We start from the raw sequence: 24,469 nt of genomic DNA on the forward strand, positions 1-24,469 counted from the left end.
GTGTTTGTACCTGTACATGATGTATCTTGGTTCTTATTTTTTCCCCATTACCTGTGCGCCCTTCACCCCCTCCGCCCTTCCCTATTTACACAGACATCTTTTCCATTTTTTTTTCTTTTCTCATAGTTTTTCCTTTTCTCATAGTTTTTCCTTTCCCTCCTTTCCTTTCCCCTTCCCCTCCCTTCACCCCTTCATCTATGGACCTTTTTTCCTTCATTTTAATCATTTTAACCCTTGTTTACACTATCAGTTTCTTACACTAGTGAAACTATTCGGTATTTACACATGTGTGACCTATTTATTTCACTTAAGAGTATGGCCTCTATATGCATCCCAGAGTGTATGATCTTCTTGATGGTCTCCTGCATTCCATTTGCCAGTATCTTATTAAGGATTTTTGCATCTACGTTCATTAGTGAGATTGGCCTATAGTTCTCTTTTTTAGTTGGGTCATTCTCTGCTTTGGGGATCATGGTGATGCTTGCTTCCAGGAATGAATTCAGGAGTGTTGCTACCCTTTCAATTTCATTGAAGAGTTTAAACAGTAGTAGCAGTGGTTCCTCTCTAAATGTCTTGTAGAATTCAGCAGTGAAGCCATCAGGGCCTGGGTTTTTTTTTTGTTTTTTGTTTTTTGTGGGTTTTTTGTACCAGGGATTGAACTCGGGACCTTGTGCTTGCAAGGCAGGCGGTGGAACCACTGAGCTAAATCCCTGGCCCATGGGCTTTTCTTAATTGGTAAGTTTTTAATTACATTTTCAATTTCATCTATTGATATTGGGTTGTTTAGAATTTTTAGGTCTTCTTTGTTCAACTTTGGTAATTCATATGTATCTAGGAATCTGTCCATTTCTTCTGTGTTTTCCATCTTATTGGCATATAGGATCTTGAAGTAGGTATTGATGATCCTCTGGGTTTCTGCTGGATCCATTTTAATTTCACCCTTTTCATTCCTAATTGCATGGATTTGGGCCTTTTCTTTGCTTTTTCCAATAAGGTTGGCTAAGGGTTTGTCAATTTTATTTATTCTTTCGAAGAACCAATTCTTGGCTTCATTGATTTTTTTGTATCATTCTCTTAGTCTCCATTGAATTGATTTCTGCTCTGATCTTTATAATTTCCTCCCTTGTATGAGCTTTGGATTTGTCCTCTTCTTTTTCTAGAAGCTTAAGGTTTAGCATCAGGTATTTAATTGGGCTCTCGCTTTTCCTAGTATGAGTATTCACTGCTATGAATTTCCCTCCTAAGACTGCTTTCATTGTATCCCATAGATTCTGATATGTTGTATTATCATTGTCATTTAATTGAAGGAACTGTCTGATTTCTTCTTTAATTTCCTCTGTGACCCATTGGTTATTCAGAAGTGTGTTGTTCAATTTCCATGTGTTTATGTAATTTTTGTGGTTTCTTTTGTTATTGATCTCCAATTTCATCACACTATGGTCTGATAATATACAGAGGATAACTTCAGTTCCTTTGCACTTACTTAAACATGTTTTATGAGCAAGTATGTGGTCCATATTGGAGAAAGACCCGTGTATAGCTGAAAAGAATGTGTATTCTGATTTTGTGAGGTGGAACACTCTGTAAACATCTGTTAAGTTCATTTGTTCAGGAGTATGATCGATTTCCAGTATTTCATTATTTATTTTTTGTCTAGTTGATCTTCTATTTGTAACAGTGGGGTATGGCGGTCCCTCACTACTATTGTATTAGTGCATATATGACTTCTCATGTCCATTAGTATTTGTTTTATATATTTGGGCCCACTAGTGTTTGATGCATATATATTGATGATTGTCATCTCTTCCTCTTGGATTGTTCCCTTTACAAGGATGTAGTGTCCTTCTTTGTCTCTCTTTATCAGTGTTGGTTTGACGTCCACTTGATCTGCAAAGAGGATAGCTACTCCTGCTTTTTGGGGGGTCCCTCTCACATGGAATATTGTTTTCTACCCTTTAACTTTCAGTCTATGAGTTTCTTTTTGAATTAAGAGTGTTTCTTGTATGCAGCATATTGTTCGATCTTGCTTCTTGACCCATTCTGCCAGTCTATTTTTTGATTGGTGAAATGAGACCATTAACATTGATGGTTATAATGGATATGTATTGACTTATCATTGTCATGACCTTTTCTTTGTGTTGGATTCTCCCCCTTTACATTTAATTTCTTGTTGTGCTTGACAGATTCATTCTGCTACGCTTCCTGGGGTTGTGATCCTCATTGTCTTTTCCTAGGATATTGTCTAAAATTTTTTGGAGTGCTAGTTTGATATTCATGAAGTTCCTAAGGTGCACTTTGTCATGAAAGTATCTTATTTCTCCATCAATTTTGAAAGAAGGTTTTGCAGGGTACATCGGTCTGGGTTGGAGGCTGTTTTTCTTTAGGGCTTGGAATACATCACTCCAAAGTCTTTTTGCCTTGAGGGTTTGCATTGAGAAGTCTGCTATGATTCTAATGGGCTTTCCTTTGTATGTGATTTGTTTCTTTTCTCTAACTGCTTGTAGAATTTTGTTCTTCTGTTGGGTTTTTGGAATCTTAACAATTATATAGATTTTTTTTGATCAAGGCTAGTTGGAGTCCCATATGCCTCACTTATCTGTATATGAAGTTCTTTTCCCCTGCTTGGGAAGTTTTCTGCCATTACTTCTGTGAACAGTTTTTTTATTTCATCTTCACTCTATCCTGTTTCTTCATTGACTCCAGTCAGTCTTATGTTATTCTTCTTTGCATCGTCTAGCAGCTGCTGGATTGATTTCTCATGATCCCTTACAATTTTATTATTTTTTTATTTTTTATTTTTTATTGGTACCAGGGATCAAACTCAGGTCTTTGCGCTTGTGCAGTAGGCGGCAAAACCACTGAGCTAAATCTCCGGCCCCTATCCCTGACAATTTTAAAGCAATTTTTCCTTTCCTGGTCACTACTTGCAATCTTATCTTGTATATCTGAAATTCTGTCCTCACATTGGCTCATTCTGCTGTGTAGAATTTCAGTGGCGTTTTTGATCTCCTGGAAATCTGTTTGCATCTGTTTTATGGATTCCATTTGTTTCCTATGTTGGGATTTCATCATGTTCCTCAGCTCCTCTCTAGATTTATTAATCATGTCTTGCACTATGAGCACAATCTCTGCTGTTATCTGAGAAATTATTTCTGATTTCATTTTTTCCAGATCTTTTGTTGCCAGTTCAGGGAGTCCAGGTGGTCGAGTATCAGAGTGTTCCATCTCATTTCCCTTTCAGGTTGCTGTAGGTGATCTGGAAGTCTGGTTTTGAGACTTGTTTACATGTCTTCTCATATTGCTGAGGGTGAGGAGGTGTGCTGCTAGCACCCATGTGGTTCACCTCCTCTGCACTGGGAACAGTGGTACCGCAGCCTGAAATCCTCCTCCTCTACACTGGGAGTGGTGCTACAGCAGCCCAGAAGCCTCCTCCTCTGTGCTGGGAGCAGTGGTACGGTGGCCCTGAAGCCTCCTCCTCTGCCCCTAAATGTAATCTTATACAGTATTTTAAATGGATATGTATTTTGACTCAGACTCATCATATGAAAACAGGCATGGAATTTTGTACTTGTGTCATGTTGGTACTCAAAAAGTTTGCAGTTTTGGAGCATTTGGGAGTTTAGGTTTTAGGATTAGGAATACTCAACTTGTAGAAACTTGATTTCTTATTGCTACTATAATACATTATCTCAAATTTAGTGGCTAAAAATAATACAAATTTATTTTCTTATGGTTCTCAAGGACCAAACCCCAAAGTGAGTTTTGTGGGGGCTGAAATCAAAGTCCTGGTGGTCTGCTTCCTCCCGGAGGCTGTAGGACAGAATCCGTTCCGTGTCTCTTCCACCTTTTGGGTGGCACCCTTGTGTCCCATCACTCATGGTCCTGGATGATGTGATGGTTCTCCTTCCCCTCCTGGGAGTCATATCATTGCCTTCTTCCATGGAACCTCTTGTTTTCTTTGTTAGAAAGATCCTTGTGCTTACATTTAGGGCCCTTTAAAATAAATAATCTCCCTCTGGGGCCGGGGATTTAGCTCATTGGTTCCGGTGCCTGCCTCACAAGCACAAGGTCCCGAGTTCGATCTCTGGTACCAAAAAAAAAATCTCCCCCTCACAAGATCCTTAATTTAATTGCATCTCTGAAGTCCTTTTTTTCATATGAAGTAACAGTCACAGGCTGTAGAGACTAAGAGCTAGATGGCTTTGGTAGGCTACATCGATTAGTCATTGACAACTCTGTAAACTCCTTTGTGGGAGACCCAATGGTAAAATGGCCCTGCCACTATGTTTAGCCCAGGGTGATGTTTGGGTCACTCTTGTTCCTTGATGTTGTTTCTATGGCAGGTAGGGAGTGACATCCACCATCTAAGGATGCCAGGAGCAGCAGCAGCAGTGTGGGGAATTTACTATAAATGCACATTCTCAGGCCCTGCCCCAGATTGATTTTTCCAGATATCCTAGCAGTAGAGCCCAGCCATCTGCATTTTACTCAGCTCTCCAGGTCATTCTGATGCAGCTCAAGTCTATTTTAATGGCTTTATTGAGGTATAATCCATATACAATCAAGGTGACACTTTAGAAATTAATTCAGTGGTTTTTAGTATATTCACAGAGTTATGTGACTTTCACTACTAATTCTAGGACATTTTCTTCAGCCCAAAACAAACCCCACATGCACTAGCTGTTAGACCCTATTGCCTCTCCTCCCCTCCTCCCTAGCCCCTGGAAACTTCTAATCTGCTTTCTGTTTCTATAGATTCACCTTTTCTGGACATTTCATATAAACAGAATCATACATATAACATGTGGCCTTGTGTGTCTAGTTTCTGTCTCTTACCATCATGGTTTTAAGATTCACCCTCTTTATAGCATGTAATCAGTACCTCACTCCATAGTTTGGATGAGTCAGGTTTCGTTTATCCATTTAACAATTGATGGGCATGTGTGTTGTTTCCCCTTTTGGGGTTAAATAAAGCTTGTTTGAGAACTACAGGGTTAGGGAATTCATCAGTGTTCAGAAATATGGGTCTTTCTTTGCCAGTTTAGAAACCAGATTCTCCTAGAGTCAGATCCACATTAATTAGATGTTTCAGACTGCTGTATAAGGTTGGTATGCCAGCTTATTAATGTACAATGAGAACTTAACTGTCATAAATACTGCAGTTTTCAAAGGCCAGGTGATCTCTGCAGGCTGCTCTTCCAGAAAACCAAAGGGCAAACTGCCGAGGTTCAGGTCGCCTTTACCACTTACTGGCTGTGTGAATTCAATCAAAATATTCAATCTCTCCAAGCTACACTTTCCTTCTCTGCAATTTTGAGGTAATAATAAATACGATGAAGCTGTTTTGGGATTGTTGCTGGGATTAAATGAGATAATATATCAAAGTAAATTAGTACTAGTGTCTAGCGCATGGCATGTAAATGTAGACACCACCACCTTTATGGTGACTAACTACCTTATAGTTAGGTGGGTTTGCTACAGGGACTGGAGAGATCCAGAGTTAGGTGCTCAGTCTGTCTACAGGATCTTGTATGTCAACATTCCATCACTTATAAGTGAAACAAAACAAATTGCTTCAAACATTCAAAAGTGTGGATGCAGTAGTAACCAGAAAAGCTTCAGGGCCTCAGACTTTGGATCAATCCTTGATTTCTGTGCATGTCTCTCATCTGTGCTTTCCCATAATGCTGGCTTCCTTCTCAAGTCCCGCCTATAGGTGGCACGGGGGCATTCAGGTATGCAGCCACAAGCTGAGCTACTCCAGGGCATAGAGAATATTTTTTTAAAGGAGGAGGAAAGCCCAGGGCTTTTCATGGGCTCTGATTGGCCCATCTTGGTCATGTGCCTAAACCTGAACCAATCACTGTGGTCCCTGCATTTGGGTACTTAGGACTCACCACGCCTGGGCCCTTCTCCAGGACTGGTAGGGGCCTCAGCCTGCCTTGGACCACCGGGACTGAGACAGAGGTTGCCCAGCAGAAAACTAGGCTGCTGTTACTGGGAAACCAAAGAGGAATGGGTGTTGAGCATGAACAATCTCCGGAGCCAAAAAGCTCTGCCCCTCATGGACTGGGAGGTTCAAGCTGTGCCTCTCTTTTCATGGCTGACTGAACCTCTCTTTGTCTGCCCATATGTTTAATTGATTGTCTACAGCCCTGTAGATCAAGTTCCCCTCTTGGATCCTTGGGCAGGGATTTCCAGTCACAGCATTATTGACAGGTGGGGCTGGACAACTCTGTGTTGCGGAGGGCTGTTTTGTTCATGTGTAGGACTTTTAGCAGCATTCTTGGTTTCTGACAGTAGGTACTGGATTCACCCCTCACTCTGGGGTGGTAACAGCCAAAAATGTCTTCACACATTGGCAGATGTGCCGTGGGGTTCAGCACCCATGATTGGGAACCATGTCTCTAGATTTTTGTTTCTCAGCCCTCTGATCCTTAAGGGTTGTACTAATCTGACTCTTGGAAGACCCATTTCCTCCTTTATTGTAAGTTCTTGGGGCTGGGGGCTGCCTGTCCCTCCCAGTATTGATGACATCTGTCACTGGTAAACACAGCTCTGTTACAGCAGAGGTCTTCTGCCCCAGTGACCTCTCTGTAGGACTACAACAGGGACCTGTCACAACTCCATCACCTTAGCAGGCTTCCTGCCCCACTTAGGGATGACGAAGGGAGACACTCTGGAATGTGGACATCCTGCCTTGACCTTGGAATAGCATCTTCCATAAGACTGTCCCCACAGTGTCTGCAGAGCCCAGACTGTGTGACATCTCTTTGGACAGTCTTTGAGTCTCGGGGGCTGAGAAAAGGGAGGAAATCTATTGCCTGAAATTCAGGCCTGATGGTGCCTGGTGTCAGGTTCGTCCAAGTCTGGCTGGGGTCTCTTGCAGCCAGTTCATCGGGGCTGTCCCCATGGAGCCCACTTAGGCAGTAAATTTCCCGGAATGAGTGTGCATGAGGAACTTCTCAGTAGCCCTTTGTGCTATGGACAATTAACTTCCACCGAACATTGACTACAAGGTGTCCGCATAATTTTAAAACGCCGCATTTCCATGGGGGCAGAATTTCAGCTCAGACAACTCTGCATAGCTCTGATTTAAGATCCATAAACTCAGTTCAAGGCAATAAATATGTAAGTAATTGAAGATGTAGTGTGCAAGGAATTGAAGACCCATCCATCACACCCAGGCAGCCAAGGGCTGTGGACACGCTCTGAGAACAGGCTGATAGGCGGGGAATAAATGACCAGCAGAACCTAGACAGCTCTCCTTCCCCGTAACTCACCACTGTGTCTCCATAGAGTCAGAGCCTCCTTCCCAAAAGAGCTTCTTCCCCATTTTGTTCCTCTCTGGTCAGGGAGAAGCGCTGCTATGGAAAGCCAGAAACAGACACTTGGGCTGCTCCCTAGCTGTGTTTTATTGCACACCTACTCTGTGTCAGCTTGCTTCATTTCCCACTGCCCAATCCTTACGGATACTGTGAGATGGATTTCATCCCCGCATTTCACAGAGGACGAAGTCCATGCCAGGGAAGACACAAATGGCAGGGCTGCGAGGGCAAAGCCAGGCTCATACTCACCTGAGCACCCACAGATCAACCCCTTTATACCATCCTGCCTCTTAGGTAAAGAGGAGTTTTGCACCCCTGTGTGGCCTTGAGCGCAGCACATGCAACCCATAAATGAATCCTTTCACCCACTTCTGGGTCCAGATGTCCACCCCAGCTTCCACACCCTCACCAGTCAGCGCCACTGCTGTGTCCGGTGGTTTATTCCAGTGTGAGACCATTTACAATTGAAATTGATGGGGCACAGTGCTGGCTGTTTTTCTCCCTTCATGGGGACATTGGTGGTGATGGCAGCGCAGGGCCTCTGTCTGTCAGCTCTTCTTCTGTCCTCACTTATGCCTGAGCCAGGCCCGGCCAGGCGAACCAGCTTCTTTCAATTAGCATTTCCCTTCGGGTCAGGCACACAGGCCCTGAATTTGTGTGGGTTTAGGTGGCTCAGTGCCACCAGCTGAGTCCTGTACTTCTCTGAGGTTCAAGACCACCCCTCCTTCTCCTGCTTGGGCTTCCCCCTGGGAAGATACATGGGACCCCTTCCCAGCTCTGCCGTGGCCTCTTCTCCTTGCTGGATATCTAAGGGAGACCACAAACACAGTGTTCGGAAGTAGGAGCTCTGTTGTCCAGAAAATCGAGGTTCAAATCAGTGTTAACAGCAGAAGGACATTTTTCTTAGGGAACCCCTGAGCCTCGATTTCCCCATTTGTAAAACCTAATCATTAGTTCCTATCACATAGGGTGGGTTGTTTATTTGTTTATCTATTCTTGCAATAAATATATATGAAAGTGCCACTCTATGCCCATCACTGAGCTCATTGCCAAGGATACAGGAGGGAATGGAACAGTTGTTATGAAGAGTCAGTGGTCTAATGGTACCCAAAACCAGTTTGTGCCTTCCAGCTACCTGGAGATTTCACAATTAAGTCAGCAGCCTGCACCATTTTTATTAAAGGGCCAGGTAGTAATTATTTTAGGCCTTATGGGCCATATGGCCTCTGTCATGACTGCTTACTTCTGCCGCCATAGGAAAATAGGCATGATCACGATCCAGTAAAAACTGTTTATAGTTTGCTGACCTCTGAATTAAATCACCGTGAAGTTGGGGCTGCCACAGGCGCCAGGTGGTTTCCATGTGCTGACAGTTTGGGGAACCTTACTTAAGCACCGGTCTGGTTAGTATCACTGTGACCATGCTTCAACATGGTTTCTTTCCCTGTTGGTGGCAGAACCAGTTCAATATCCCTGGTTGCTACGTCCATTCTTTTGACTACTCTGCCAATTCTTAGACCCTCAGTGTCTTCACCTGTGAAATGGGATCAACACAGAACTCTTCATAGGGTTCCTGGGAGGAACAAATGTGTAAAGGGACATGAGTTATAGTGCTCTTGGGAGGCACTGGATGGTGATGGTCATTAGAGGTGAGAATCAGGAGGGGCAGAAGAGGGTCCAGGGGTCCTGATCTGGGGTGTAGGAAAACTGGGGCCTTGCAGGGACAGGCAGTGGTGAAGGTTTGGGAGAGGAGGGCACAGGCTGTAGTCTGGAGCAGGGGTTTGTTTGGCCGGACACCCTAGCTGAGCCCCCAGCCCAGGGCCCAGCCTGCAGCCTGGGGCTGGAGTATGGGTAGTGATCATGGCAGGGTGGGCCCCTGGTTTCTTAGGACCTGGACTCACCCAAGCCCTGCAAGGCATGCAGGACCACAGTGTCCATTCGGAGGTTGGTTTGCTGGCCTGATTTTGCTACAGTTAGCAAGGAAAACCCTTCATGTCTCAGCTCGGAGCCAAACTCTGCCTGAGACACTAGACACATAAAGATGATGGATTGGCCACTCCTGCTCTCCAGAGCTCGTGGTCAAGGGTGGTTGGGGAGAGAATAGATGTATAGGCCCAGGCTCTCCATGCATGTAACAAGAAGAGCGGCTTGGGGCCACGTGTGAGCACCAGATGCTGTGGAAGGTGGTGGCAGGCGCAGCACCCTCTGTATTCAGTGTGGGCTTCCTGGAGGAGGCAGATCCTGGAGGAACAGTTGGCATGAGTAAGGCAGGGAGAAGGGGGCAGAAGAATGTTCTAGATGGAGAGCACAGCATCCTCAAAGGTGGGGTCTGTAAGGCAGCAGACCCCTGTCATGACTGGTAACTCAGACAGGGCCAAGTAGGGGCTGGGACCTGGATTTGAAGCCTAGTTATGGCCCTTAGCCCGTCCTCCTGTCCACTCAGATGTATGGTGGCATTTCTTTCTCCTTGGCTTGGGATTGGCATGTTCTTCCTCCTTCACTGTTTGGTCACTGAAGTTGTTAGGACACTGTGATGGAGGTCTTTGGGACAAAGTTTAGACCCATCCTCTGGAACAGAGAGACCTCTGTCACAGTACCGCGCACCACTGAAATTGTACCTCCCGTTGGGATTCTATTTCATGTCCCTTCCCCCAAGAACCACATGTCGTCTGCTTATTAATAATTTATTTAGCAAGCTCCCCTCTAACAAACCAAGGTGGGCCCAGCAGCATAACATTCCTTCTGCATTATGTTTCACTCTCTCTCCCTTCCTTTCTTCCTTCTCTCCCCTCCCTCCCTTCTTTTCCTGTGGCGCTGGGGATTGAACCCAGAGGCACTGTACCACTGAGCTGCATCCAAGCCCTTCTATTATACTGAGACAGGATCTCATGAAGTCACCCAGGTGAGGCTCAAACTTGTGATCCTCCTGCCTCAGCCTCCCAAGGAGCCATGCACTGTTGTACCTTCTTGTGTGTTTTAATTTTATTATCTTCTTATATAAAATGAGTTTGACATTTCAGGACATTCCTCTCAAATTTTCAGACCATAGCAATAAAATGACAGCAAAGAACATCAGAGGGAAAGTTCTGGGCAGGGACAGGAGGAGGGGGAGGAAAGTAGGTTGATGGACCTCATCTTGAGATCCGAGGGACCATTGGCAATTCATGGGCACTGCCCACTCTGAGGTGGTGTCTCGTGGAATGAGCTGCCCAGGATTTCATTTTTCTTTCACTTCCCCAGCCCCAGCAGCCAACCCTTCCTACGCACACCTGTCCTACTGTTGACACTTTAAATCCACCATCAATCGTCTCCATGAGGAGGATAATTGTTCCCGTAGCACCCAGGACTGCTGCTGTTTAGTGATGAGGTTAAAAATCCTTAATACACTTCACTAGATGCGGCAGTGAGCACATGATAAAATGTAATTAAATGCCTCTTCCACCTTCTCTTTCTCCACCGGCAATGGGATTTAATTGAGGCCATCTGAGGGGGCAGAGAGAAATCACGGGCAAGGGCTCCAAGATTCACATTCCTCCCTGGGAGAGGGAACGATGCTCTCAGAGTCCATGCACTTGACTCATGGTGAATCCAGGGGATCCCAGCTGGACTGCCAGGACTCAGCAGCCAGGTGGTAACGGTCTTTTTAAAGGGGAACGGTGATTCTGAAGGGGGCTATTAGGATAAATACGGCCACATTCTCCACTAGATCTTCAAGGTGTCTCTGTAGCTTCTGAATTTCTTATCTTTTAACTGAGTGGGAGCCAGGTCGGTGGTAGGCCAGTTGACCAGGGCGGGGGCCAGATGGAACAGGTGACGGAGAGTCTGGATTATGGCTCCCTGGGATGTCTTCCCCTTATGCCCTCTGCACTTTCCTGTCTCTTCCTCCTACCTAGCATCTGCTCATTACCGTTTGCTCAGTGCCCTCACTGCTCACCTGCCCTTTCGAGATAGGCTTCCACCTGGAGACACTCCCAGCAGGGCATGGCCTCCATCCCCCCTGACCTGGACCATCACCCCCTCCAGCTGTAACTCACATTCTCAAGGTCTTCTCTCTCCTTTGAAAAAGTAACAACTAGAAGATCATATTAATGAACACAGACAGAAGCTGTGAGAGGAGACAGTAACTGTCTTTTTCCTCTGTCCCCTGAATTCCATGGATTTCAGCAGTTGCTCATAAAGGCCCTGGCTCCTCGTGGATGATTCTCCCAGGAGACAGGAAGGGGTAGGAAGGATAAGGGCTTGGGTCAGTATCTTGGCTGGCCTTATAGGTCCTCTAGAAGGTGCCTAGAAGCTCTCTTCTGTAAAATAGGGTTCAAAGCAACACACCTCATGGGGTGCTAGGATTAACTGAGCATCGGGGCAACACCATGAAGCCAAATAGAATTTGGCTTGGAGATTGCAGGCCATTTGTCCAAAGATTCCCACCAGGTAAAGGGCAGAAGACGATCTTGAACCCAGGTCTTCTGGCTCCAAGGGAAAAAAACCTTTCTGCAGATCTGCCAAGGAAATAAGTTGCACACTTCTAAATCAGGGATTGACATTCTTTTTCTTTAAAGGGCCAGGTAACAATTATTTTAGTCCTTGTGGACCATGTTGTCTCTGTCACACTTGCTCCACTCTGCTATTATAGGGAGAAAGCAGCCATAAATGGTATGTCATTCTTTATTTACAGAACCAGGTGATTGGCTGGATTTGACCCGAGGGTCAAGTTTTTCCAACCTCTGCCTTAAATCATAGTCCATGGAGAGCTTTCTCATATTCTAACCAGCATGTTAATTCTAGAGGCAGACTAATGATGACAATGACAAAAACAATAATAACAATAATACATCAGGCCTTCCACTGAGCACTGCTCTAATTATATATCACCACTCACAGTCCTCCAAGCAATCTGATGGGGAGATACAATGATTCCTATTTTGTAGGAGACCAAGCTGAGACTCAGATAAGTAAAAGTCCCCAGGCTTTTAAGTAGTGGGGCCCATTTTGTCACAGATCTTCCCCGATTCAAAGTTCTGTGCTCTCTTTCCTGCATTGCTCTGAACAAGCTGGTGTACAGGAAGTTGTCCCCATTCACACATAAGCTATGCTGCTCTGTCCCCACAGGAGGACCATGCTCATTGATATGTCTCTAGCCTAAACCCAATGTGTACACCAGTTGATCTGACCTCATTTCTGCAGTGCTCCTGTCCCTTTGCCATAGCCCTTTGTTTTGCCTCAGTGCCAAGGGGACCCCCAAAAATCTCTCCTGAAATCCCCATATATGATCTCCTCTGTCTGGAGTGAGAAACTGTGTCCTTTCTTGCCGTAGAATCCCCATCAGCCCCTCTGCCTTACTTCTTTCTCCATGGCATGGCTCCAAAGTCCACCCTGGCTGACACACTCGCCAGTGCCAAATAGTTCGCTGGAAGGCTCCATGGCCTTCAGTAACCTCAGGTGCTGATGTCTGGGTCTTGGGAAGTGGGTTGTACTTGTCTCCGGGAGAAAGTTATGTCCACATCCACAGAGAAACTCAATTCATCCCTGGAGTACCATGGAGCTGTAACCTTTAGAATCGGCCCATGATTAAAGTACTTTTAGATCTGATATATTTGAGTTAGTTATTAAAGCAAATAGAGTTATTCCCTGTTATGTGAATAATATCTTGAAAGGCTTTAGTCAAAGGTTGGTTGGCACCTTGGATAAACCAGTGGGATTTTAGCTGGTGACTGGCCTGTGGCCCCAAAAGAAAAATTTATTGGTCTACGTTTTATTAGTTTTAGGTATCTTTTGGCCCAAAGAATTTGCAGACTGATTTGAATGCAGCTAAGTTTTTGCTCAGATGATCATGTCCCTAGGCTAGAAGTTTAAAGACCGTCGAGAACTTCCCTTGTTTTTGCAGTATTTCCAAGTATGAGCTCTGGTGCTTGATTGTCCTGGCTCAGCCCCCAGCTTTACTGTCTGAGGTGAAGTTATGGAAATTGAATGAAATAAGATAATCAAGTCCTGCCATTAGGTGCTACACAAATGTTAATAATGTTACATGCTACGAGGTCTTAATCTGCCTGGAAACTCTGATTTTTTTTTTTTTGTACTGGGGATCAAACTCGGGTTCTTGCACTTGTGCAGCAGGTGGCGAAACCACTGAGCTAAATCCCCGGCCCAGAAACTCTGATTTTTTTATGGGAGGCTGGAGGTAGGACCATGACAGTCATCTGGAAAAGGTCTGGGCTGGGAGATGGAGTGACCTTGGAAGGGTCAAGGCTGGATGCAGCAGACTGAGGATGGGGGCTGGGGATGTAGGGACCCCTTCCCATTTTGCATCACTGCCTGGTGGGCTAGACTTCTCTTAGCCACCAGAGGGCACTCTTAAATTCATAAGGCCCAGCACAGCATCCTGCCTTTGTTCCAACTTCATGGTCAAGTTTCCTGTTGCCTTAAAACAACCTTTCATTTTCCTAAAAGACTCTTATTTGTCTACTCATTTACCTTCTGATTTCCCCACTACTGTCCCACTATCTCTGAGCTCAGAAAACTTTATTATATAACACTGATCTCTATTTCTCCCGTTTCTAAAGCCATGCCTAGCACAAGACAGGTGCCCCATGCATTCTATACAGCTGCTGTATCAAATGGCCACAACCTTAGTGGATTAACACTCTATGAGTGTATTATCTTATAGTCCTGGAGGTCGGAAGTCCAAAGTGGGTCTCACACAACCTAAATCAAGGTGTGAGTAGAGCTAGTTCCTTCTGAATCTTTAGGGGAGAATGTATGTTCTTGCCTTTCCCAGCTTCTGGAGGCCAAGTTTAAAAGGGATGGAATTCATCCTTTCCTGCATTCTTCCCAGACAGAAGGAGGAGGCCTTGACAGTTTAGGATGGATGGATGAGGATGTAGGACTAGAAACATTCAGCTTCTTCCTGTCTATGTGTTAAATCCCAACTCAGTCACTGATTAGCTAGAGTCAATTGCTTATTGTTTCTAAGCCTCAATATTCCCATCTGTGAAATGGGAATGAAATTGACTGTTATTTATTGAGCCCCAGCTATATCACCTGAGTTAAAAATCCCAGTTACCGCCTTTATTTGCCTTGGACAAAGAGTATAACATCTAGATTTCCTTTTTTGTTTTTTTTAGACAAGGACTCACTATATAGTTCAGGCTGGCCTTGAACTCACTATGTAGCCCGTGGTGGCCTTGAACTCCCAGTGATCCCCCTGCCTCAGCCTCCCAAGTGCTGGGGTTATAGGCTTGCACTACCACACCTGGCTAGATTTCCTTTTGGTGAAATAGGGTTAATGATAGTGGCTGATACACTACCTGTGTACATACACTATTGTATTTGGATTAAATGAGAGGGTATATGCCATCTACAAATTCAATGGAATCGTGTACAAAGAGCACAGTTTCTAATAGTGCTTGGAACATGGTAATACTCAACAAAAGAAAGATCTGTTATTATTTTTCCTATTTCCAATTTTCCTCCTCTTCTTTTGCTTTCTCATCACCCAGTTTTATCTGATGTCCTTGTTACACACTTATATATTTTTCCCATGTGTAATTCATCTGTTAACCCAATTTCAGACTCACCAAGTTTTTTGTTATAAAATTGTACATAATATGGATGCTTTATTAATATTGGTTTCTTCTTTTAGGCCTTCTAATTATCTCCCTGACTTCCAGGGTGGTTTCAAAGGCCAGGGCTCCTGGTTTCTCTTCTTTCTTCCATTTAGAGGTCCCCACCCTGATACTGAGGATTGAACCCTGGGTGTGCTGAGCTAAATACTTATTTATTTATTTATTTATAGATGGGGTCTCACTAAGTTGCTCAGGCTGCCCTTGCATTTGAAATCCTCTTGCCTTAGTCTCCCAAGTAGCTAGGATTACAAACCTGCACCACCAGGCCCAGGCCAGAGGTCTTTCTGAGACACTATCAATAGCCAGACCCTTGAAAAAGGAGGAGAAGCTTCCTTCCTTCCAACTCTTTCTCTTTCCATGCACTAGAAATGAAAATATCCAAGAAGAAATGTCTATTATTTTACCCCGATACTGAAGGCAGCAGGGATGTGCACATTTCTGCCTCCGTGTCTGCATGACTTGTTATCAGAAAATTAGAGTAGAAAAGAAGCTTTTGTGCAGCTACAGAGACATCTTAATAGCTGCTTTGATTGTTAAACAGAAGTTTCTGTATCGGTTTAATTGCTGTAAGTGTTATTTGCCTTCTCTGTTATGATAAGGCCTCCATTCCCATAGATTTTTCCCCCTTCCATTTCAACAGTTTTCCTTTGCTCTAAGACTTGCATTGGCAAGTTTAATGAAATCCAAACAAAGAAAGTAAAGAGAGGATCTCCAGGTTCAAGACTATACACCCACATAGGAAGCAGTCCAAAGGTTGTTACAGCCTTAGACTAATGATGCTCCAGCCACTTCGTGTAATTGGCAGAATTCACCACTTCATCCAGATATTGGGAAATGAAACCAAATTACCAAACTTAATTATATCTACTTTTTTTAAGAAGGTGATGTAATTGAGAGTAATAGGATAACTAGGATATGAATCTAACAGTGAGATGTGCTTGTAATAAAGAGTGTTTGTTCTCTGCTCACTTGAGCCTCAGGAGCTCCAGGTGGGGTTTTAAACTTTTTAAAAGTTCTTTTTTCTTTCTAGGTGGAGGGGATGGTGATGCAGGTCAGGAAGGAGTTAGCTAGAGAAAAAGGGAAACATTTCTATCAGATTTCTCAACCTTGAAGCTATTGACATTTGGGGCCAGTGACTTCCTTGTTGTATGGGGTGGGGGGGTTCTGTTCTGAGTCTTATAGGATGTTGAACAGTGTCCTTGGCCTCAACACTCTCCCCTCCCCCCACAAAATGCCTCCAGACACTGCCAAATGTCTCCTGTAGGGTAAAAGCTCTAGTGGTTAATAACACTGGTGTAGTGGTTCCCCGAAGACTTTGGAATAATTGCAGTTGCTTCTTGAGATTCTGTTGGTGCCTGGTTGTCAGAGGTCACTGCCCCTCACTGAGCTCCTTTGTCTTCCATTGTACAACCAGAATACTGATAGCATCAGTCACACAGAGACATAGCTTCCAGGATTAAAATGCACAGCATAATGCCTAGCACATACCAAGTGATCAATAAACTGAGTATTTCTGTTATAATAATCTTGGACTCAGCAAACACGTATTAAATACTTACTCTGCTCCAGACACATGCTACAAAGTAGTAATGGGAAGATGGAGGTGTGGTTCTTACATTTGCAGAGGTGGCAAGTACCAACCTACTGGTATGACCTTGTTCTTCACTCATGGCAGACATTGCTAGTCAATCTCAGTGCTCTTTCCAATCGAGCCTCGGAACCCTTCTCAACACAACTCTCTAATCACCCACTACTTGTGGCCCATGTGTCGCTCCTGACTTTGTAGATTGCTCATGAGGAGGCCACCCCTTCCTCTCCAACAGAACCTGTAGCAATTAACAGGCAGTATCTTTCCTCTTGCATCTGATTTCAGCCCTCAAAGGAGGTAGGAATGGGGAAAAATGCTCTTTAACATTTTTATTCATTTTTCTTTCTTGTCTTTTTCATTGGCCTCAGAAAGTGAACCAAGCAGTCAAATGGGCTTTGGGCTTGATGACATCCAGTTTTTAGTTAAACTAGAGGAAATTCCACAGGCTATAACTCTCACTGGCAGATCACGCTGTCTCTTTCTTGAGTTTTCTCTGCCCTTTTGGGCTTCAAAAAGTATTAGCTCTCCCTGGAAGGGTCCCACTTTACAAGAGCAGAATTGGGGTTTCTGAAAACAGCTTTCCGATGGCAGCCGACAGTGTCATTGACAGAAGAGAGGAGTGTGTGGGCTGGGGTTAAAGGCTCCCTGATCAGTTCTGACATGCTCGACGCCTGGACTAGAGCACCACTCCATAACAATTGCTGCGAAAAATGAGGCGTGCACCTGCAGCCCTGAAAGCAGGAGCTGCCTCCATCCATCTGGCCTGAGAAATGAGAGCTGGCGTGTGGGTCAGCCACTTGCTTCCTCTCGCCCTGTCTGGTGGAGATGGCGCTGGCAGCACTAGTTCATTTCTGCTGTTGTTTCACACCTCTGCTGGCCAGCGAGGTCTGTGGGGAGGCTGATGTGGACGGCTGGGCAGTGGAGTGGGGTGAGGGCTGAGCAGTGAGGGAGTGGCCATGTAGTTGGCTGAGATTTAGCCTGAAGCATGAAAAGAAGGCCAGACAAGGACAGTCATCTTGGCTGAAGTCTGCGTGTCTTATTGTTTCTTTGTCTATTCCTATTTAGCCATCGATCCACCCACCTATCCATTCATCCATCCTACCATCCATTCACCTAACCCACCTACCTATCCATCCATATACTCAACTATCCATCCATCCACCCACCTATCCATCTATCCATCCATATAGCCACCCTCCTAACCCACTCACCTATCCATTCATAAATTCACTTATACATTCATACCACCTATACATCCATCCATCCATCCATCCATATACCCACCCACCTATCCATCCATCCACTCATGTATGTGTTAATCCATCCATCTATCCACCCATCCATCTGCTTATTCTAGCATGACCAGGTGGCATATAGTTGGACATTCTAAAAATGTACAATATACAGAAAATGATATGGATTCCCATATAGACGTTGATCTTAAAACAAATGTATTTAAGCAAAAACATGGAGTCAGCTTTAGAAATATTAGCTAAATGACTTCATGGGTTGTACTGAGGCATGGTGAAAACTGGAAGAGTGGTACAATACCAGCAGCACAGCAGGCATTTGGAACCCACCACGTTATGACTTTGCACACAAGAGCACAGGGTCTAAAGTCCCTCAAGCTCGGATTCACAGCTCTGTGTAGCCTATGAGCTATATGACCTCAAGTACGTGACTTTCCCTGTTCACACCTCGGTTTCCTCATCTGTATGGTGGGGAACTTGGCAGTCCCTATACTTGAGGTTGTTTTTAAAGGATATAGCCAGCTAAGTCATGTGAGTCGCTCAGCACATGCCTAGCACATGTTAAGTGCTATGTAAAATGGAAGGGATGCCCAATTCTTTAATCTTTTCACAGCTGGTTTCTTTGAAGGCCTCTCCTGCCTGCCCTGCCTAGGGGACCTTGGGTGAGTTGAAGTGACAACCTAAACGATTGTTCTATTTGACTTGGCTTAGCAAAAAACAATTGGTGTCCTTCCTGAGAATAGCAAGCCTCCCCTTTCCTTCCAGCCTGTCCAGCCTCTGAGCCATTGGGTAACAAGCTCCTCTGCTCTTCTTTCTCTGCAGACACACTGTCAGTGCCGCGCTGGTCCCCACAGATCCCTCGCAGAGACCTCGGCAACTCCATCAAGCACAGGTAGGCTGGATTCCTGTGTGTTCGACTGCCTTCGCCCCAGCCCAGCTCTATATCACTGTGAGTCTCTCTCCTCTGCCAGCCAAACGTCAAAGTGGCAGCTGGGGGACCAAGACAAGACATCTCTATCTTCTAAACCTTGCCTTATCGAATAGCACATAGTAGTTAAAAGCCAGGGATTTGGAATCAGACTGACCCATGTTTTCCATCCTAGGTAGGAAAGCTTTGCAACCTTGAGGAAGTTACCTAACCTCTCCAAGGCTCCATTTTTTAATCAGATAATTCTGCCTACCTATAAGGTAGTTGTGCAGATTAAATGAACTAATATATGTAAAGTACTTAGAGCCCACACATAATAAGCACTCAGTAAAGGGCATCATTGTTAAGTGCTTTATGTCCTAATTTGGGGGCTTCTCACCCACAAAACAAGACAGCAGGCTACATTCAGTGGTGCTTGTTCTCTGCAGAGGTGTGGATCAGTCCACAGCCCCCCTCCCCCTGGAGAAATAGGACACTTTCCCTAGGATTATACCTGCCCTTGTTAGGAAGGGGCTTTGGCTCAACGGCTCATCTCTGTGAGAAGTTCTTTAATGTTTCTCATTTGACTTCCACACTTCGCCTCAGTCCCCTCACATTCCCACCAGCTCAGTGTGGTTAAGTGCGGATGCCCCTGCCTCTTTGACAGATAAGGAAACCAAGGCTCTGGAAGATTAAGCAATGGCCCTAGAAACTAATTTTCCTCCTCATTTTGTGCCTTGCTCTCAGCGAGTATTCTGTGCCCTGGGGCCCTGTGAACTGGCTGAGGGCTGGCTCAGTCATTCATGGATTCTTTTCTCTGGGATTTGCAGGGTTTCTGTGCCCAGGTTACAGCACTGAGCAAGAGGCAAGCCCTGGGTGCTGGGGCAGCTGGCTGGCTAGGAGCGGGGCACTTAACAGATCATGACAGTACCAGAGGGGCAGGGTGACAGGGGAGGAATGCCAGGGGCGGCACAAGCCACAGCCCAGGGCAAGGCGGGAATGAGTGCTCTCCCCGGTGGCATCTTGTCAACAGCTTTTGAAAGAAGGATGTTGACAGGAAAGGTATTAAAACTCTAATGAGAAAACGTTGAAGGAAGCAGTAAAAACTGTGCCATAGACACATCAGTGGTCAGGATGTCAGCTACAGAGAGACAGGTATCAAAGACGCGGGCCTTTTTGGGCTGTTTACTTCCTTCCTGCACCCTGATTCTTCTCCAACCCTAGGTAAGCCATGCTGCTGATTTGGGGGCAACCCTGGGTTGGTCCCGCCCCTAGATCAGCTCCTCCTCTGATTGGCCACACCTATGTTTCAGCCACACCCCCATCTCTTCTCCACCCTTGAGTTGCGCACACCTGGCTCAGCCGCCTACCTGGATTAGCCACACCCCTAGTTTAGTTCTTCCCTTGGATTTACCAAGCTCCTGGTTCAGCTGTATTGCTGGGTGGGCAGTGCCCTTGGCTCAGCACTACCCTGTGCATAAGTCCCATCCCCAGGCTTTCTCACCCTAACACTGGCACCTGGTGGCTTCTTAGCTTCAGAGGCGGGTGCCGAGAGGAGGGAAACAACCTGACCATCTTGCTGGAGGAGCCAGGACTCGGGATGACCTGTTACTCTTCAGTCCTGCCCTGTGTTCCTCTCCGGGCTCAATGCCAGACTCACCCAGCCTTGGCAAAAAAATGAAATTAAAATCTCATTCCTTGTATCAGTCACATCAGCCAGAGCCAGGGAAGAAGGAGAGTTGACCCTGAGGATCGAAGAGGGCTGGAAAGGAGGAAAAACTGCCACCAGCACGCCCATCTGCCCTCTGCTGCTGTGCTGCGGGCTGGGGGTGAAACCCATGCCCCTTCACCATCCCCCAGGGCTACACATCCTGCAGAACACACCCTGCTAACCTTGCTGACCCTGCCGAGGGGATCCAGAGGGGATTAAGCAACCCCCAGATCTAAAACCAGAGAGGGAGCTTTTTTTGGCAACCAGCATCTCTGCTCAGAATATTGCTATTTGCTTAGCTATGGAGGCTTTGAGCTGTGGCTCATTCTGTTTGGAGAGGGACTGACCCAGATCTGGCAAGATGGCACAGCAGAGGGAGCCAGACTTCCCCTCAAAATGCTCAGTCTCCAAGTTATGTAAGCACTTCCGATTTCCCTTTTGACACCTCAAAGCAGTGGAGATTTGATACAACTCCTGCGGATGGTGGCACAAATTGAAAATTAAAATTAACTGTGACCTGGCAACCTTCAATACTTTTCTTGGGCCCAGCCCTGCTGCTGCCTCCTGTCTCAGGAGAAAAAAATCACTCAGCAACACAGGGGAGGGCACCCAGGGAGTTAATCTAATGTACGTCTACTCACGCTGGTGATAGCTATATGTGGGAGACCCCCAAAACCCTTATACTGGCAGCAAGTTGGGGTGGTTTGGGAGGGAGATGAGCTCATGGTCAGAAAAGGCTTTCACTTTGGGGGACTTTTCTCTGCTCCTGAAGTTTGGTTCTCTGCTATTTAGGTTTGGAGTCTCGGCTCTTTGGGAAGGAGGGATCCCTATTGAAGCTCCTCAGGTGACAGGTGACAGGTGACATGCCTAGGAGTGATGGGGAATGGCTCAAGTGGGAGACCCCATCTGACTTTGTGGCTCTCTGATGGCAGTGCCAGCCCTATCAATTGCTCTGTCCCATAACAGAACGTGGCACATTGTAGGCCACTAGGAAATATATGTCCAATGAACAAGTGACTGTTATGAATGTTCAAGATAGTAATATAGTCTTTGCCAATTCATTGAGCACTTACTATGTGCCAGGCTTGTGTGAAGATTTTAACTTGCATGGGCTTGTTTAATCCTCCCAACAACATATGAGGTAAATGCTATTATTCCTCCTACTTTACAGACAAGGAGACTGAGGATCCTTGTGGTTTATGCAACTTGACTAGGTCATCTATCTTGAAAGAAGCAAGACTAGAATCCAGGGCAACACAGGACAATCCAGGGCAATACTCCCTCTCTAAATGGCGCACCCTCCTGGAGATGGGTCAGTTGCTATTACCTTAATCCTGAATATTTCCTATCTCTTTTCTGCAGGTTTTCCACCAAGTACTGGATGTCTCAAACATGCACAGTGTGTGGGAAAGGGATGCTTTTTGGCCTCAAGTGTAAAAACTGCAAGTAAGTGGCTGCATCTCAAAGTGACTTGTTGCAGAGCCTGATTTCAACTAGAGCCATACAGGGAGGCTCTGCCATAGCTCATGCACATTTAAGTTGTTGACTCATGGGAGATCTTTTTGCTTTGCATTTTAGAAACAGGTCCTAAATGAACCTCTGTTTTTGTGTCGGGGGCCACGAAGAGCAATTTTGAGTAAGAACCAGAGCTGATGGAAGATGGTAAAAGTGCATAATGCTATTCGCTGGGGCTCACATTTTTATAGCGTGGGAGATCAGGGCTAGGTGACTTTTTCTCTAGCTGACCAGGTAGTAAATATTTTAAATTTTGTAAACCAAAGGGTCGCTGTTGCAGCTACTCAACTCTGCCCCCTGTAGCTGAAAAGCAGGCATAGATAATACAGAAACAGACCAATTAATTGAAAACAGGCTGCAGGCTCACTTTGGCCTGTGGCTTCTGATCCCTGAGTTAAAAGTTTGCAGTCTTTTCTCATCTATTCTCTCTTCTCACAGCATCTCTTAAGGAGTGTTATAATTTCCCCCATTTTACAGATATGAAAGCTAAGTCTCAGCAAAGAAGGTCACAGCTAGGAAGTAGCAGCCGGGGCTTGAACCCAGACACCAAACTCCTCTTATATTCATTTTCTGTGATTTTATCTTGGCATTGAGCTCTGATGGGAAGCCTGTACTGCCTCTATATGCCTATCCCAGGCCACAGATAGCAGAAAGGAGGGAGAGATGCAGGAGAAACTACGAATAAGATGTCACAGTTGGTAGCTGTGTGACCTTGGACAAGTTACCTCACGTCTCTGCCCCTGGTATTTTCATCTGTGTGGAAAGAATATTAATCGTATCTGCCTCAGGTGCAGTGAGCATTCAAGAAAGCAACACACTGGGTACACAGCACAGTCCCTGGCTCCGAGTTCAGTCCTCTGTGAAGAGTTACCAATGCCTTTCTGTCTGGCCTCTCTTTCCCCTTCTGTAAACATGTATTAAATAACCCCTCAAGTCCAATTCCTATAAAAGAGCCAACAACATTCAACAGTATGTCAAAGCTACATGGGTACAATAGAATGTGCATGTTTGCTTTGTAGGAGCTACTCAGTTTAGAACATTTGAATATCACATGTTTTCTCTCATATGTGGAATAGTTTTTAAAAAAACAGATATCATGAAAGTAGAAGGGAGACTAGTAGAGGAGGGGAGGGGAACAAGGAAGGTGAAGGGAGAGGGAAGGCAAAGGAGGGGAACAGGTGAAATGATTCAAGTATGTTAAATGCATATATAAAGCTCATTAATCATCATTACTAACATGCGTTAATAAAAAGATTCTAGGAATCCCTCTTTCCCCTCTAGCCTTGATCTTCCTGCCTAGCCCAGGCAGAGAGCTCTCATTTGGGACTCCTCAGGCCTCCTCACATCTCTGCCTTGTGATGGATGTGGGGGTAGCAGCAGGGGGGAGCCCCCCATTCAACCCCAGTCTCACCTGAGTAATGAAGCTAAGGCTGAGCTCCCATCCCTCCTGGAGTTGTTAGGGTTAATTGGTTCCAACCCCTAAGGAGCCTTAAGCTCCATGGTGGTGGGGGAGAGGGACCAGTGATTACCGTGGGTTAGCACGGTGATGCTGCCATCCCACCATGGTCCCCGATGGAGCCAGGTTCTCCAGGGTCCCCTGGTTTTCCTGACTCCAGGAGACACAAGGCCAGGCCCTCGGGTCTGCCTCACCTGCTGTCTGACTGCCCCTGTACATGGGCCAGGGAGACCTGTCTCATCTCTCTGGGGGGGAAATGGCAGCTTTCACATCCTTACACCTGCTGCGTGGAGACTTTGAAGTCAAGTAATTAGGTGGCAGGGATGCAGCCAGGAGTCAGCAAGGCTGAACATTTCCCAAGCCGTTTCAATTTGCAGCACTGGAGGCGGACCTCAGGGCAGTCTTGGCCCTGGTGCTCTCTGTTCTAGAAGTAATGAGCAAGAGCAGGTGGGCTGCCCAGGGTGGGGAGGGGAGGCTGGGGTGGGCTGTCAGGAGCACCAGTTTGGAAGCAGCCAGAGCTGGAGTTTGGGTCCCAGCTCTGTCACTGAACTCCCAGTGTGAGCCTGAGCTCTTAAGTGGTCTGTCGTCTTGGGCTTAGTTTTCTCATCTGCATAGTGGGCAAGATATTAGTGCCCACCCCAGGACTATCATCAGCCCAGATTACAATATTTTATCCAAGAATATTCCTTCCACTCTGTCTTGTGCAGAAATAGCCCCTGGCATAGAGGAGGCATAGTTCCAAATCAAGCCATGACTGGATTGCACCAGCAACCTCACCCGTTTGCTCAGCCCTTAGAAAACCCAGCCAAGCAGTGAAAGCAGCTGCTGTAAAGCTCCGGAATGCTTCAGGGTCTTAACATTGTACTTATATCAACTACAACAGAATTTAGAGCTATTTCCAGTATATAATTATGAGCATACGTTCCTGAAAGCAGTTAGAGTTCAAAGTTACTCTCCTGTAAATAAAATCCTGCAATGTTTACACTGATTAACGTGAGGATGGATGGCGACTGACATGTGTTTGCAAAGACTGACAAAATTGTAGATCACTTATGGATGATAGGTTTGGATGAGGGATAGAAGTGAGTAACACAC

General features: G+C 45.6%; 1 protein-coding gene across 4 annotated transcripts in view; it reads left to right on the forward strand.

Annotated features, from left to right (window-relative positions):
- Ksr2 (kinase suppressor of ras 2) overlaps positions 1-24,469 on the forward strand; it is a 430,849-nt gene that overhangs the window by 301,235 nt on the left and 105,145 nt on the right. For all 4 annotated transcript variants that reach the window (XM_087198278.1, XM_004843700.4, XM_087198277.1 and 1 more), the window contains 2 exons: positions 18,608-18,677; positions 21,766-21,849. In XM_087198278.1, the coding sequence (XP_087054404.1) occupies positions 18,608-18,677; positions 21,766-21,849 (154 nt within the window). The remainder of the gene's footprint in view (positions 1-18,607; positions 18,678-21,765; positions 21,850-24,469) is intronic.

The sequence above is a fragment of the Heterocephalus glaber genome, unplaced genomic scaffold (genome assembly GCF_053883595.1).
Source record: "Heterocephalus glaber isolate CG9 unplaced genomic scaffold, H.glaber_assembly_v1.0 deba00001687, whole genome shotgun sequence".
Taxonomy (NCBI): domain Eukaryota; kingdom Metazoa; phylum Chordata; class Mammalia; order Rodentia; family Bathyergidae; genus Heterocephalus; species Heterocephalus glaber.